Raw genomic sequence first — 15903 nt, 5'->3', positions numbered from 1 at the left:
GGCTAGTCGAGTGCAGCGGCTGAATCCCAGAGACAGTGAGGCTGCAGTACTGCAGGGTGTCACACTTGGGTCACAGAAACACAGGAGATTGTAGAGACAGGAACTTTATTCAAACACTTCAAACAAACGTGTCTCTTTCAGAAGTAAAATAAGCTCAGTATGCAGTTAGTTATCGATTAAAGAATAGACAAACATCATAGGGAAGCACAACCCCCAACAGGAGCAGCGAATGTCTAGGGGAGGAGAGAGAAACAAAGCAATCAGCCAAAAAGGACAGGTGCTGTTCAGGCTTTTAACACTAGAATTACCAGAGCCTACGAAAAAAACTCGTAGATCCGGCCCACCTTAAATCCGTTCGCACCTCTCCCTCAGCATCTTTTGTCCTGTAAATGTGCTGATTAAGGCAAGCAGCCTGCTATTCCATCCCCCACCGCCGCAGAACGTCCACAAAGTTCTCCCAGCTCATGCCTTAATTGATTATCTTGTAGTGAAGTGCTGGAGTTTTATAGTGGAAATAATAGATCATTATTTGGAACACATGCATTTCATGTGTGTTCCGTTTCTACAATAATCTGTGTAAACACATTGTTAAAACAAGAATGTTTTTGATATTTTAGTAGTAAATGACAAAATGTTGGAATAAACCATATAATGTGTGAAGCCTGAAGTCCAAAGATCAAATAAACACTTTCACAAAAGGTTCAAGGACGGTACAACAGCTTCCGTGGCGTAGCTGTAAGATTTGCTGACTTGTAACCAAGAGTCCCCGGTTCGATCCCGACTGCCTCCTATATTTGCCATTTTCAATAGTGAGTTGCTCTTCTTGTTAATATTATACAGTACACACATACATTTGGTTTGCGTCTGTAACAGACGGTGTACATTTATAGGACTTGTAAAAGTTAGGTTTTTTTTTTTTCACTTTTATTCTCTCGGTCACGATCACAATACTACCGCCCCCACCAACCCGCAGGGATCTGACGCTGTTAGTTTTTATTTAAGACTGGGAATAACTGTAGATGTAAGTGGTGTTTTGAGGCAATGGAACTGGACATTCTCTGATCTGGAGGGATAAAAGCTGACACAGAAACGCTGGTGAATCGGCCTTCTTCGTATCTCACCATCACTTGATTTTTTTTTCTCAGTTTTATTGAGTGTTCCTGCTCACGCTGAATTAGTATGTGCCTTATGGTCTATGATGTCAAAAAAAAAAAAAAACTGAGACATAGTTATATATGATATTTGGAATTATTCATTTTATGACCTGTATAGTACATTTCGGAAAACATTGTGGCACAGATGGAACATTATTCATATTCATTCGCATAACACCGCATGTTTTTTCCCCCGATCTTGCCAGTCCCCACATGTTGCTGTTTCTTTTGTACTCCAGGACATGCAGAGGCAACAACAGTACAGAGAGGTCAGTTCAGCGCTATATGCAATCATCACATTCAAATGTTAACAATTCACACACAAGCAAGGACTGTCCCTCCTGCATGCTTTTTTTTCATAGGCTGTGGTAATTCTAGTGTTAAGTAAACGGAAAACACAAGAACACTCAGCTGGAGATATATCACAGTCAATCAGCAGCAAGTAAAACTGAATAACGCTGTAGAGGTCTGGTGCCGCTAAGATTCACGGTGATTTATTTATTTTTATGGTGGAGATTCCAGGGACACACCCAGCCTTGACCCGACTTGCGCGCACTCACAAACAGAGACAAAAACAAAGCAAACTGGTAATCAAACAGCAAATAAACAATGTAATGAAAACAAATGAAATAAGAAAATGATACCACCACTGTTCCCCTTACGACGATTACACATTAATTACAACAAAGCACAAACAAAACACACACAGTAAATCATGAAAAAGTTCATGAATAACGGCAACAGATGAAATATAATGATGAAAATAGATAGTCCAGAGATCCGCACATTGAATGGGAATGTAAAGATAGTCCTACTGGTAGTTTCTGAATTGGTGAAAACGGGTGGACGGGTTCAGGAGCACTCCTTTCTTTGCAGGATGGCCATGAATCCACTTACAGTCCTCATGTACACAGGCAGACGACAGACAATCCAGACGCACAAAACGATCCAGGACAAAATGAATAAGTACAGGTAACCCAACAGAAGACAGACAGGAACTTGAAACACAAGTTACAAAAACTTGGTCACCGACCCTTTTTTTAAAAGCCGCGCTGACATCCTTTGACCTCAACAGCCCCAGCACCTTCAGCAGAAGACCAATCAGATCCACTGCAGGGACTGCTGGGAGTTGCCGTTTCAAATACTATTGGCTACTTTCACCATCCCAAGCCGCGTTTTCTCTACAGTTGCTTACTGTTTTGTCTACAGTACAGTATTGCCACGATAAAAGTCATAAAAATTGCAGAGGATATTTGAAGTTTCCGCTAACAATTATTAGTTAGGTTCTAAGGAAAAATCTGCGAATGACTGAGGCCGCGAACTCTGAACAGCAACTTCGCTGGGGTCTGCTGTATATATATATATCCCATAAAATGCATTTCTCCCAGAAAATTGTTGAAATTACAAATGTTTTGGTATACACGTTTATTTCCTTTATGTGCATTGGAACAACACAAAAAAACAGAAAAAAAGCCAAATCTGACATCATTTGAAACAAAACTCAAAAACTGGGCTGGACAAAATTATTGGCACCCTCAACTTAATATTTGGTTGCATGCCCTTTGGAAAAATAACTGAAATCAAGCGCTTCTTATAACCATCAGCAAGCTTGTTAAACACCTCAACTGGAATTTCCGACCACTCATCTTTTGCAAACTGCTCAGGATCTCTCAGATTTGAAGGGCGCCTTCTCCCAACAGCAATTTTGAGATTTCTCCATAAGTGTTCAATCGGATTTAGATCCGGACTCATTGCTGGCCACTTCAGAACTCTCCAGCGCTTTGTCTTCAACCATTTCTGGGTGCTTTTAGAGGTATGTTTGGGGTCATTGTCCTGCTGGAACACCCATGACCTCTGACGCAGACCCAGCTTTCTGACACTGGGCCCTACATTGTGCCCCAATATCTTTTGGTAGTCTTAAGATTTCATGATGCCTTGCACACAGTCAAGGCATCCAGTGCCAGAGGCAGCAAAACATCCCCAAAACATCTTAGAACCTTCACCATGTTTGACTGTAGGTACTGTGTTCTTTTCTTCGTAGGCCTCATTCCGTTTTCTGTAAACAGTAGAATGATGAGCTTTACCAAAAAGCTCTACCCTGGTCTCATCTGTGCACAAGATGTTCGCACAGAAGGATTTTGGCTTCCTCAAGTACATTTTGGCAAACTCCAGTCAGGCTTTTTTATGTTTCTGTATCAGCAGTGGGGTCCTACTGGCTCTCCTGCCATAGTGTTTCATTTCGTTCAGATGTCGACTGATAGTTCAAGCTGACACTGTTGCACCCTGAGTCTGCAGAACAGCTTGAATATGTTTTGAAGTTGATTGGGGCTGTTTATCCACCATTCGGACTATCCTTCATTGCAGTCTTTTATCAGTTTTTCTCTTCCGTCCACGTCCAGGGAGATTAGCTACAGTGCCATGTGTTGTGAACTTCTTGATTATGTTGCGCACAGTGGACAAAGGAACATGAAGATCTCTGGAGATGGACTTGTAGCCTTGAGATTGTTGATATTTTTCCACAATTTTTGTTCTCAAGTCCTCAGACAATTCTCTGCTCTTCTTTCTGTTCTCCATGCTTAGTGTGGCATACTCAGACACACAACAGAAAGGTTGAGTCAACTTTTCTCTATTTTAACTGGCTTCAGGTGTGATTGCTATATTGCCAGCACATGGTTCTTGCCACAGGTGAGTTGAAACGAGCATCATATGCTTGAAATAAAATGATTTACCCACAATTTTGAAAAGGTGCCAATAATTTTGTCCGGCACATTTTTGGAGTTCTGTGTGACATGATGTCAGATTTTGCTTTTTTTCTCTGTTTTTTTGTGTTGTTCCAATGCACGTAAAGGAAATAAACATGTGTATACCAAAACATTTGTAATTGCAACAATTTTCTGGGAGAAATGGTGCATTTTCTGGGAAAATTCCAGGGGTGCCGATAATTTCGGCCATGATTGTATGTGTGTGTGTGCGTGCAATATATAAGGCTGGGAATCGATAAAAAAAGGAATAAATCTCATAATTGTGTGGAATTAATCACATATAACATTAAAACATGCATAAATGCACAAATCATGAAGTAAATATTCACTGAATTACAAAATTAATGTAGAATCAACACAAAGGAATTTTTAAATATTTAACAGATTTGTTTAAACTTAAAAATGACCAGAAACCTTATCTTTTTAACAAAATACTACTTGAGCAAGTACAATTTAAATTTGAATGCCTTCCTAAAAGGCAAGTTGAAAAGAAGGCAATAAGAAAACGAGGACAGTGTATTAATTCTCAAATTGGTATGGCATGTGAGACACAGACGTGTCCAAGTAAAATTTCACAATTAAAACAACTGTACAGTTTAAATGCACAGCTAAAGACTGAAGTTATTGGAATAAACATCTCTTAAATGGGCATAAATTAAAACTTGTGTTAAAAGTTCACAAATGCCATCTCCAATTGTTCATCACCATCAGTAACTTTATAATTATACTCTGTGTTTCTCAGTGTTTTTCAACTGGAGTGCAATGAGAGCTACCCCCCAGGTGTGCTACTTTACTACCACCTGTATGAGCGGGCAAAGGGACAAAGCAGCTAGGAAAATGCGTCCAAAGTGCTCACTAAATGCTGTGTCTGAAAACGCCAGCATCCGAGCTGCTTTTCTTTTGCCGGCGTCTCTGATAGCCCTGCCCCTTTGGACAGTTTAAGCATATCTATTAGATTTAATGCATTTGTGGTTGGTAGAATTGTGGTGTGCCTTGGAATTTTTTGGGTTACAAAAAGTGTGCCATCACAGAAAAATGGTTGGAAAACACTGCTGTACTTATACTTTTGCTCCTGGCATGCTAAAAAACTTCTCTGTAGCAGCTATCTCGCTTAAAAACTGACACCATGCATTACTTGGGTGGTTATGTTGAGTTCTTTGCATAAATTAGCAAAGATACTGCAAACTTGAATAATTGGTAGGGCTAATCATCACACTTCTGTTTTATAGAATTTTGTCATTATATTAGGGCAGTAAGCACTGTGAGCTACCTGGCAGGCTGGCAAGTTAAATACAGAAATACTAGAGACTTATTTTGGTTTTAGTGCTGCTCAAAGAAAATATGTTTTGCTTGTTTGTGATATGACATTGATTCGATTTTCTTACAGAAACATGACATGAAAAAAGAGACGGTAATTTTTATCTTCACCACTTTTTTTTTTAGTATTGCTCCAGGACTACCATAACCACCCCCTCCTCCCACATCCCCTGCACCTATGTCGGTGTGTATAAATCAAGGAAATGAATACAAGTACCACGTACTGACATGTGGCAAGGCATTGTGAAATTTGAAACTTTCGAATAAAAATTTTTTTTTAAAAATTTTCAAATCTGGTATATAAATTCAATACTGGATGTGCATGTATTTCTTTACATTCACACTTAACTTTTTTTGTATTATTGTTTTGTAATGTTAAAAAAAAAACACGGTAATGCCTCACTGACCAAAGCACTGCCTGAGGCATTTGGCTTGTGGCTCACTCTGGATGCAACAATATTTTTTAACTCATTAAACGGGCTACATTAATTGCAAACATTAACGAGTTCACCTTCCCAGGCCTAATATATATATGTACATACATAAACACACACTAATTTTTTTTTCTTTTCAGATCTTCCTTTTCCTAAATATTTTGGAGACAGTCCTGTGCTTTTGTTTTGTGCTAAGTATAACTGCTAAAACTTTAATAATGTTTTTTTAATTGAAATATTTGTTAGCTTCTCTTACAGTGTTCAGTGGAAATTGAAGTTTTATTCAAAGAGAAATTAACATAAAGAAATGTTCATTTACATGTGCTGTACATTATTTCTACAGATAATACGTGAGAACAGTGTATCCTTTCATACAGAAGAAATACGCACATCAGAAGATTTGAATATGGAAACACTAGCGTAAGTTAATGCTTATTGTTTTCAGTACACACTGTGTACTGTTATTTCACCTAATGTTTGTCTTTCCTTTTATTTATTCTGTACAGCCAAGCGCATGTCTACATAATTGCCGGTGCTTGTATGGCTTTAGGGTTTCGGTTTGCAGGATCAGCAAATGAGAAGGCCTTTAGTTGTCTGGTATGATCATTAATACTAAGTTTTTTTATGTTTATGTTAATATATTTACATTCATTTCACAAAAATTTAAATCCTCTCTTTCAGCACAAATTTGTTAAAGAATTCATGCACTGTTTAACATCTTCCACAGCCACAATAGTAAGTGCATATATTATTTTTTGCCTTTTTTGAAGCCGAAACCTTAATAACTTTTAAAAAAATAATCTGGATTAAATATTGGAGGAGAAAACTTAATCTAACAAGGTTGTTAGACTTGTCTCCTATTATTGGTCAACTTCTTATGTTCAGTCTTATCATCAAGCCATTGGCAAGACCTGATCCAGTGGGGATGTAAAATGTTAAATTCATTGTACTTTTCATATTTTTATTGTGATAGAATATAGTAACATACAAAAATAATAGCTTAAAAGGACCTGTAGTATTTGTTTTTGATTTAACATTGTAAAGATTTTGTGTTGATCAACAGCAAACAATATAATGTAAAGAGGATTTGTAGAGGAGTTATGGTCCATAAAGGTATTTAGCACAGATGGAATTTCTGGGTATGTTTTAGTGAAAAGTCAAGCAAAATGACACCTTTTATTAGCTAACTAAAAAGATTACAATATGCAAACTTTTGAGGAAATTAATGCCCCTTCTTCAGACAAGTACAGGTAGTCCCCAGGTTACGGACCCCCAACCTACAACAAACGAATGGGACCGCAGCTGCGACGCATGCGCCTCAGTAACTGCCGCTCCATCATCTTCGGCCCGGGGATGCTGCAAGCGGTGGCTGGAGGGGGTCAATTTTGCTGTTCGCGCAGTGTAGTGTCTGTCAGGCTGCTCCTGGCGCCAAGCGGTTTCACTGCCCACCCCCCTGCCGCAAGTGGTGACCCTGTTGTGGCTGAACTGAGGCCATTGAGGGTGAACAGGGAGGCGGGGGGTAGCATTGTAGTGTCCCTCGGATGGCTCGTGTTGAATGGGGGCGGTGGTGCGGTGGGACACTGCAGGCAGCATACTGTAGTGGAGGTGACTATGATGTGGGCTGGTGATGAACCGCCCCTCGCCGCCCCCATTCATTCTCAATAGCAAGCCTGCTTGTACTATTCCGCACATAGCAGGAAGTTGTCTCTTGTCAGTACAGGGTGGTCCAGATCTAATTCTGCAGATCCAGATCGCCTGGATGACTTTGATTTATGCGGGGATGATTCCAGTTCGGCGCGAAAACGATTCTTCGTGTCGTCAGTTCGCACACTTCTCGATGGTCCAGGATTTTTCAGGTGATTTTCTATGTAATAAACTGAATAAGTTATAGCGTAATGAAAATTGCATAATTAGATCTGGACCAACCTATACATCAGACGTGTTGACGACTGGTGCCTAATCTGCTGTGATAGCGTGTACAGTGCTGTACAGAAGAGCTCATCTTAACCTTTTGTCTTCACCCTTCAAGAATGTCTCTGAAACACAAATCTGATGCAAGTGCTGGTGCTACAGTAAAGAAGAGAAAAACCATCACCATTGAAAATAAAGTAGAAATAATAAAAAGGTCAGAAAGAGGTGAAACTCCATTATTTATTGGCAGAGCACTTGGTTACAGTCGGTCAACAATAACATTTATTAAAGTAATGTACCTGTTCCGACTTACATACAAATTCAACTTAAGTACAAACCTACAGTCCCTATCTCGTACGTAACCCCAGGACTGCCTGTATGTTTTAGAAATCTGTAGCGACTAAAGTACTTTTGGTGCCATCACCCACCCCAGAATTTCAAATCACAAAGTAAAATGGTACTTTTTCAGTTTATAATTGAACTTCTTGTAAGCAAACCAAGATTAGAACTTCTTTCTAGTATAGTGCCTTTAAAGTTATATCAAATAGGATTCTGCATTTGTCTACCTCACAGGCTATTCTTGTGTGTATGGCAGTTGACAACCAATGTGCACTCACCTTGAAATAAAATCTATACAGTATGAAAGCAAGGAAAGAAGAACAATAGGGGGATTTGAACTACTGGAATAAAAGTGGGGGTCATCTGCCTAATGTCTGATATTAGTAGTACAAACACAGAACGGATGCAGATGGGCTGAGAGTCACCATACCTGGAAAACATTCTTACTGCCGCCAGCATTGTAAGGCAGTATGTTTGTTTATTGGGTTTCAAAATGCAAAGAGTTTATGATACTTCAGAAATTTTAAACTCCTGAAATGTAATTAGGCAGTAGTGTAAAATACCTTCTCCTGCACTATCTAATCATGTGATCTGACATCCTCAAGGCAACAAAATCCAAAAACTACATTCTTTAAGTTTGACTTTCTCTCCAGTTCAGTTCAAAGTTATATAATTTACCTTACCAAAAAAATTTTAAAGTTCATTGTCTGTAGTGTGATATTGCTTATCCTTTAAGTTACCATAACAAAACTGACAGCTGCAGCATAATTACACCGTATGAAAGCAGAAAGACGCGTAAAAGGCCAAACAGAGTAAGCGTAATGGGCTAAGAGAGATTGAAAGATTTTCAGTTTTAAGAAAATGCAGATTAATAGGTAACATGATTTAAGTATTTTAAAGTATGAATGGAAAATATCTCACTTTTACTTTAAAACTAATTCTTCAACCAAAACATAGGGGCATGGTTGAATATTTGTTAAGAATTAATTGCGCACAAGTATTAGAATTTTTTTTTCATGCAGGGAACCATAGATACATAAAATAAATTGCGAAGTAGTGTGGTAGAGAGTAGGACTTTAAAAACCTTCAAATTGCATCTTGATGTAACTTTCGAAAAATCAACATGAATTGGATGGACAAGCTGTGTTTGACTGACTGGCTTCTTCTCATCCCAGTTGCTGTAATGTTCTAAATTAATTATATAACTAACATTTTTAGACCAGATTAATTATTCACAATTCTTCTGAAAGCATGGATCTTGCTCAGAGTTCTAGTTAAAACATTTTTTTCCTTTCATTGCATTAAATTCTTTATTTCCCATCCAACAGACAGGACATTACAACTTGCAGACTTGCTTGAGTGTCATACTCTTGTCCCTTTCCATGGTGATGGCTGGTACTGGGGATTTAACTGTTCTCCAGTTTTGTCGTTTTTTGCATAAGAAGACTGGTGGTGAAATGAATTATGGATTCCACATGGCTCATCATATGTCCCTTGGTCTTCTGTTCCTAGGAGGTGGAAGGTAAATTGTACAAAAACTGAAAACAACTTACAGTTCATGTCATTTATATTGTTTGAAATAGTTTGTGGTGTATTTTAAAAAACAAACTTTATCCATTTAAGGCTGTTTTTGTTTAATTGTCTGATAATGTAAGATAAGTAACTAATAAATGCATTTGTATAATTTTGACTAATTACTTTTAATAAGACTAATATGCACCTTTTCAATAATAGCCTTTAGAAGTTGAAGGAGAGAGTGTAGATGATTGAGTCTCTAGTGAACTGTGAATGTTGTGAAATTGATTTCTTTATGAAAAATTACTTCACATCTACAAGATTGTTCAAATGATGCAAATACATTTTCACTTAAGTCTCTAAATGTTTCAATATAGTGTGTGTGTTATTTGTTGAATACTAAATAATTCAATGATGGAAGAAAAATATACTTGTCTATGTAAAGGTGCCACTACTTCTTCCTAAAAACGTCATCTGTGCAAGTATCTAAATTCAGCCTGAAGTAGTTTTTGGATATTGAAAAAGGAAGAAATGTTAGATCTCCTTTCCATATTAAGTTATTTAGGTTTAAGTTTAGAGGCATATGAAAAAATCCAGTGTTGTAAAGTTGTGTTCTGCTGCTTTTTGTAATGCTCAAAATTGTTAGGCAAGAGGTAGGCCTGAAATGATTATTCGATATTTTCAACAATAACAAACAGTCAGATATTTCCACTGTGGGCTTCCACCATTCCACCCCCTTTACTCTTCACTGTCTCTTGAATTGTTCAGTTAATTTGGGACATTAACCTGAGCAAATTATCTTGCCAGATTCTGTCTTAACTATAGAAGAGATTGATTAACAGTAACTACAGTGGAATTTGTAAATGAAGGAAACTGTGAGAACATTTACTTACAAAATATAACATTGTAACATGAAGCATCTGAAAAGGAAACAACCTATATATAAACAAAATTTGTCGTTTGCGAAATTGAAATGGTCTCCCCATCATGTGATTAGTTGTAGATAGTTTTTATCATTAATAAAAAGTTAAAGTAAAACTAATAATTTAAAAAAGCTAATATATTAACTGCAATACCTCGTAAAATCCAGCTGACTTGGCACCTATTAAAAGTTCTTTCAGCATACAAATCCACACATATTGAAAAGTCCTAGGATTAAGCAGGTCAGCTGCTGTAATGCCTCACTATGTCTTGGGTCCAGCGTTTCTGGGGTCTCAAAATGCCCTTTTTTTTTTTTTTTAAACTTAATATTGTATACTGACTAGCTTACTGTACTAGAGTCTCAGAAATGCTTTTGCGCAGGTTTATGTAGCACAAGAATGAAAGCAATCCTTAAAAAAAAAAAAAACATGATCACTGTAACATAGGGGTTAAAAGAATTAGGCAGAAATAAAAAAAATATTCCTGTATATGTACTTAATCAATATACGAGCGTGCGAGAGAGAGAGAGAGATAGTGTGTGTGCACGTGCGAGAGAGAGAGAGAGAGAGTGTGTGTGCGCGTGCGAGAGAGAGAGAGAGATAGTGTGTGTGCGCGTGCGAGAGAGAGAGAGAGAGATAGTGTGTGTGCGCGTGTGAGAGAGAGAGAGAGATAGTGTGTGTGCGAGAGAGAGAGAAATATATTTACATACAGCTCGTAATGCTCGGAACGGATTAGTTGTATTTACATACAATCCTATGGAAGAAATTACATTGCGTTGCAACCAGAGTTTTGGAGCGAATTACGGTCGTGACCCGAGGTTCCACTGTATATAGATAGGGGAAACGTAGGAAGCCCAAATTTCCCATGCTCATCCTTTACACTGTACTTACAAACATTATGTTTCATTTCGTGCCGTGCCCTGTAACGGACTTTCGAAAATAACTTCTTCTTTTTGCCAGTTCTCACCATTATGCCGCAAGGAACTTTCAGAACTGACCTCTCCTTTTGGTGGTTTCATTCCTTATTTCCGTTAACAGACGATTTATTTCATGGCAGAGACGCACAAGGGCTGCCCCCAGTCCCCTTTCCTTTTTTCGCATGGAAGCTGTCCGCGTACGTACCATGTGGTTGGCTACCTACCTATATACATTAACAACATCCCGCGCTCAAGTGCCTCCTCACTCGGTTCCTTACTTTCCTCAGCTGTTCGTCGAGCTCACTGCTCCCTTCTTCTTTACTCCACTGCTTCAAGCCTGATATTGTTTGCCTTGATTCACGTCTTCATGCTGGTGACTCTTGTCTTTTTGTTTACTCCACCACTTCAAGGCTGACATTGTTGGGTTTCCTTACTTCCTCACATCTTCCTCCTCGTGACTGTTGCCTTTTCTTTTACTCCACCGCTTCAAGGCTGTCATTGTTGGGCTTCCTTACTTGCTCACGTACATCTTCCTGGTGCTGACTGCTGCTTTTCATTCCCAGCTCCACCGCTTTTCGCCTTCCTTCATACTTTCTTTCTCAACGGGTGCAAGTTTACCCCGAATAACATGTCTATTCCAGTGATCAGCGTCAATCACAATTTCACCAACCCGTACCCAGTGGTTTCCATGCCCCGAGATTGCACCTGCCTCTTCCATTCTCTCTCTTGTTTATTGCATGGCCATATCAGTCTCAGCCTTGATATCCGCAGAGACATTGTGTCTTATGTACTGAATGACTGGGACAGGTTCAAGGTATGGACTAATGATGGTACAGGAGACAATTAAACTACACAGGACCACCGTAGCAGTGAAATGCTTAAACTCACAACCTATGATTCTGCATGTGAACTGATAGCTGCCGTGGAATTGTTTCATTGTCGCTTTCAAGTGTATAGAAATGGGGAAATATTTAACACCTTTGAACAACCGGGAATGCCTCTTAAACATCTTAGATTCACGGGTAGCGATTTGGATAGTGGACACCTCGATGTTTATGAATGTTTCAACTCTGACAACGTGGACACAAAGTTATCAATGAAACCTGTTGTATCTTTACAACAGTTGACAAACTTGTACTGTAACTTGAAAACAGCACATCCTCCAAATATGAACCTGATTGAAAGAAATGCTGTCATCAAAGATTTGATTATCATTAACACTCATAACAGTGACAAAACAATTACATCGGCAATCATGTTACGTTTTTTATATATTTCCTTTTCTTTTCCATAACTTCTTTAACACACTACTTCTCTGCTGCGAAGCGCAGATATTTTGCTAGTACTATATATGAAAGAATAATATCTCATTTGCAAGCAATTTATATGAGTTTAAACCTTATGCAGAGCACAGCGACACACAATATTATTAACCTTCACTACTGCCTACATTTAGAGAAAACAAATACTAATATACAGTTAAAACCACTAACATAAAATTAAATCAAAATAAAATAACCTCAGTCCCAGTTTTGTTTCATTTAGTTTAAGTGTGAGACCAAAGTCAGCACATTCATTAGATTTGCAGACAGGACCCTTGTCTGGAAAAGAATGTTTCTTCCTCATTTTAAGTTTTATGTCCACTGCTTGTTGGCATTTTAACCTGCAGAGAGGAAAGGAGTGATGGCAGCTGTAATGTTAAATTCCTCTTTAGTAAACTTTTAGTAAGTATTGTCAGTTATGTTTGCTGCATTATATACATTTGTGGTGGTGTGAGTCAGCCCCATGCTACCGGGACCTTCTGGGGAGCCTCTTGAACCTGTTACTGCCAATAACGTATCTGAGCAATGAGCCTAACAAATGAGGACTTACACATAGCAAGGGGTAGGTGATAAAGTGCCATGGTGCTTTTATTAATACAATCCAAACAAAATAGTGTTCAGAACAAAGTGCAGTATGTCAGAAGTTCCATAAATTAATAATCCAATAAAAAGAAGTGATAATGGATGTTAACATAAATCAAATAAATTATTCTATTTAAACAGACGTTAAAAACTCCCGGGCAAGGAAAACTGTCCTTTAAAATCAAGTTCCCAGTGCTTCCGATTATCCTGGCATCTCCTCCCCTTATCCTAACCAGACTTTGCAGGGGGAGAAGATGCCTAATCAACAGTTACCACAATCCTTCCATGGGTCCAGATCCCTGCTGTCCATGGCTCCCAGGCTCGGGTCCCTATTCTCCATGGCTCCAATAAGGCTCCAACTCCAAACCTTATTAATTTCTGCCACCCTCCTTATGTGGCAAGTCGCCTCATCAAGCAGTGTGTCACTCTTGTCTCCCCTCAAATGCTCAGCCAGATTAATCCACTTCACCAGCCCCAAGCATCGGCAACACACTCCCTCCAAAGGGGCCATCTTCCCGACTGTCTGCCATCTCCTTTTCTTTCACTTGCTTACTCAGGCATTGTCACTCTCTCTCTCTCATCTCCCTGCCTACTTCTCTTCAACCCTTTTAAACTCTGGCTCCTTTTCTCTGATCAGTTTTCATACCCCTTATACCTGTGCAGGCTCCTCTTATTCTGAACCTCTTAACAGGGCACATGTGTGAATTTGCCACCCCCTCAGAGAAATTAATGAGGCACCTGACTGACACACTCTCTCTCAAGTGCTATTGTAATCAACCAGGCAACCTGATCGTCTTTGGCGCGAAGTGTTTTCATGCTTCCACCCTCACCCGATTAAAGCCTGCACATTCGGGGCACAATTATTTATTTAAAAATCAGTGACCTGCTATTCCACAAAAACGTTTTTCCTATGGATTTTTTTAGCTATGTATGCTGGTTCAAGAGCTGCATTTATGTTTATATTTGTTAAAAATCAAAACTGAAATTCCTCATTAATATAAGTATTCAGAACCTTAAATCACTACTTTTGTAGAAGCTCCTTTGACAGCAATTACAGTTTTGCATCTTCTTGAATCTTGGTTTGGGCAGTTTATGCCATTCTTTCTGATAGGTCTTCCTCTCAAGCTCCATTAGATTGGATGGGAAGTGTCTTTAAACTACCATGTTCATGTTTCACCAAAGATTTTCTATGAGATTTAAGACTAAGCTTTGGCTGGGCCCATTCAGTGATGATCAGAGACGATCAGAGACTTGTCCCGAAGCTATTCCAGCATTTCTTGAAGGACCTCTTAGTATTTTGCTGCATTCATCCATCCCTCAATTCTGACCAGTCTCCCTGTCCCTGCCCCTGAGAAGCACCCTCATAGCTTGATGCTGCCACCACCATGCTGCACCATAGAGATGGTATTGGGCAGGTGACGACCAGTGCCTGGTCTTCATCAGATATGTTTGTAGTTTTGCCCAAAGAGTTTAACTTTTGTCTCATCATATCTGATAATCATTTTCCTCATGCTCTCAGAGTTCAAGTGAGCTTTTATATGCCTTGTTCTCAAGACTGGCCTTCATCTAGCTACTCTATAATAAACCCCCGATTGATGGAGTGTTACTGAAAAGGTTGTCCTTTTGACAGGTTCTTAGCAAACGACTTCTGGAGTTTTTTTCAAGTGACAGTTGGGATCTTGGTCACTTCCTAGACCAAGACATTTCTTGTCCTGTTAATCCTTTGTGTTCATGAGAACACACATAGCTTTAGAATTGGTTTTATACTCTGGCCCTGGTCTTTGTCTCACCACAATTTTATTGCAGAGGTCTATAGAGAGTTCCTTGGACTTCAATACTTGATTTTTGTTATGACATGCATTGTGAATCATGGGACATGATATATACAGGCCTGAGTTCCTTTCTAAATTATTTGCAGTCAATTAATTTTCCCAAAGTCAAGTTTTTAAACACATCTCCGTGATAATTAAAGCAAATGAGATGTGCTTGACCACAGAGTGGTGTCTGAATACTTATATGAACAAGAGATTTTAGTTGTTGGTATTTTAAATAATTTTAATAAGTTTTAATAATAAAAATAAGACACAATGTGGTGTAGTGGTTAAGGCTTTGGACTTCAAGCCTTGAGGTTGTGGGTTCAAATCCTGCCACTGACACTGTGTGACCATGAGCAAGTCACTTGACCTGCCTGTGCTCCAGTTGGAAAACCAAAATAAATGTAACCAATTGTATCTTAAATGTTGCAAGTCATCTTGGATAAAGGCATCTGCTAAATAAGTAAATGTAAATGTAGTAAATTTGAAAAACTTACTGGGCGTGTTTTTTCACTTTGTCATTATGGATTATTGAATTTGGAGTGCTGGGGGAAAAAACTAATTTATACATTTAAAATTTAAATTTACAACACACAGTGTGCAAAAAGTGAGGGGCTAAATACTTTGTGAATGCACTGTATGTACACACCTACCAACTCTCTTATGTGAATTGCTAAAATGGTATGTATTTAAAAGTATTTTTAGGACACTGTGTTAATTTAGAATTTGCTACTAATGTTATTCTCATTACATGAATTTTTGGTGGTGAGTTAGTGGTGATTATCATATTAGACCTAGTGTCTAGATAAAGCAGTTGATGTGCATTGAATTTTCACCAAGGAAAATGTTACCTGTCTCTGACTTTTGCACCTTGAAGTGCAGTTATTGCATTTCTACATATATTTCTCCTAGCAGC

The 15903-nt window shown here is 38.6% G+C and overlaps 1 protein-coding gene across 3 annotated transcripts in view; it reads left to right on the top strand.

Annotated features, from left to right (window-relative positions):
• The window catches only part of anapc1 (anaphase promoting complex subunit 1), a 299392-nt gene that overhangs the window by 225967 nt on the left and 57522 nt on the right, over positions 1 to 15903 (top strand). For all 3 annotated transcript variants that reach the window (XM_051925424.1, XM_051925423.1, XM_051925425.1), the window contains exons 35-38: positions 6011 to 6087; positions 6174 to 6264; positions 6349 to 6402; positions 9246 to 9439. In XM_051925424.1, the coding sequence (XP_051781384.1) occupies positions 6011 to 6087; positions 6174 to 6264; positions 6349 to 6402; positions 9246 to 9439 (416 nt within the window). The remainder of the gene's footprint in view (positions 1 to 6010; positions 6088 to 6173; positions 6265 to 6348; positions 6403 to 9245; positions 9440 to 15903) is intronic.

This window comes from Erpetoichthys calabaricus, chromosome 3 (assembly GCF_900747795.2).
Source record: "Erpetoichthys calabaricus chromosome 3, fErpCal1.3, whole genome shotgun sequence".
Classification (NCBI taxonomy): Eukaryota; Metazoa; Chordata; class Cladistia; order Polypteriformes; family Polypteridae; genus Erpetoichthys; species Erpetoichthys calabaricus.
Note: the sequence above shows the minus strand (reverse complement) of the source record. Positions and strands in the feature narration are given on the sequence as shown.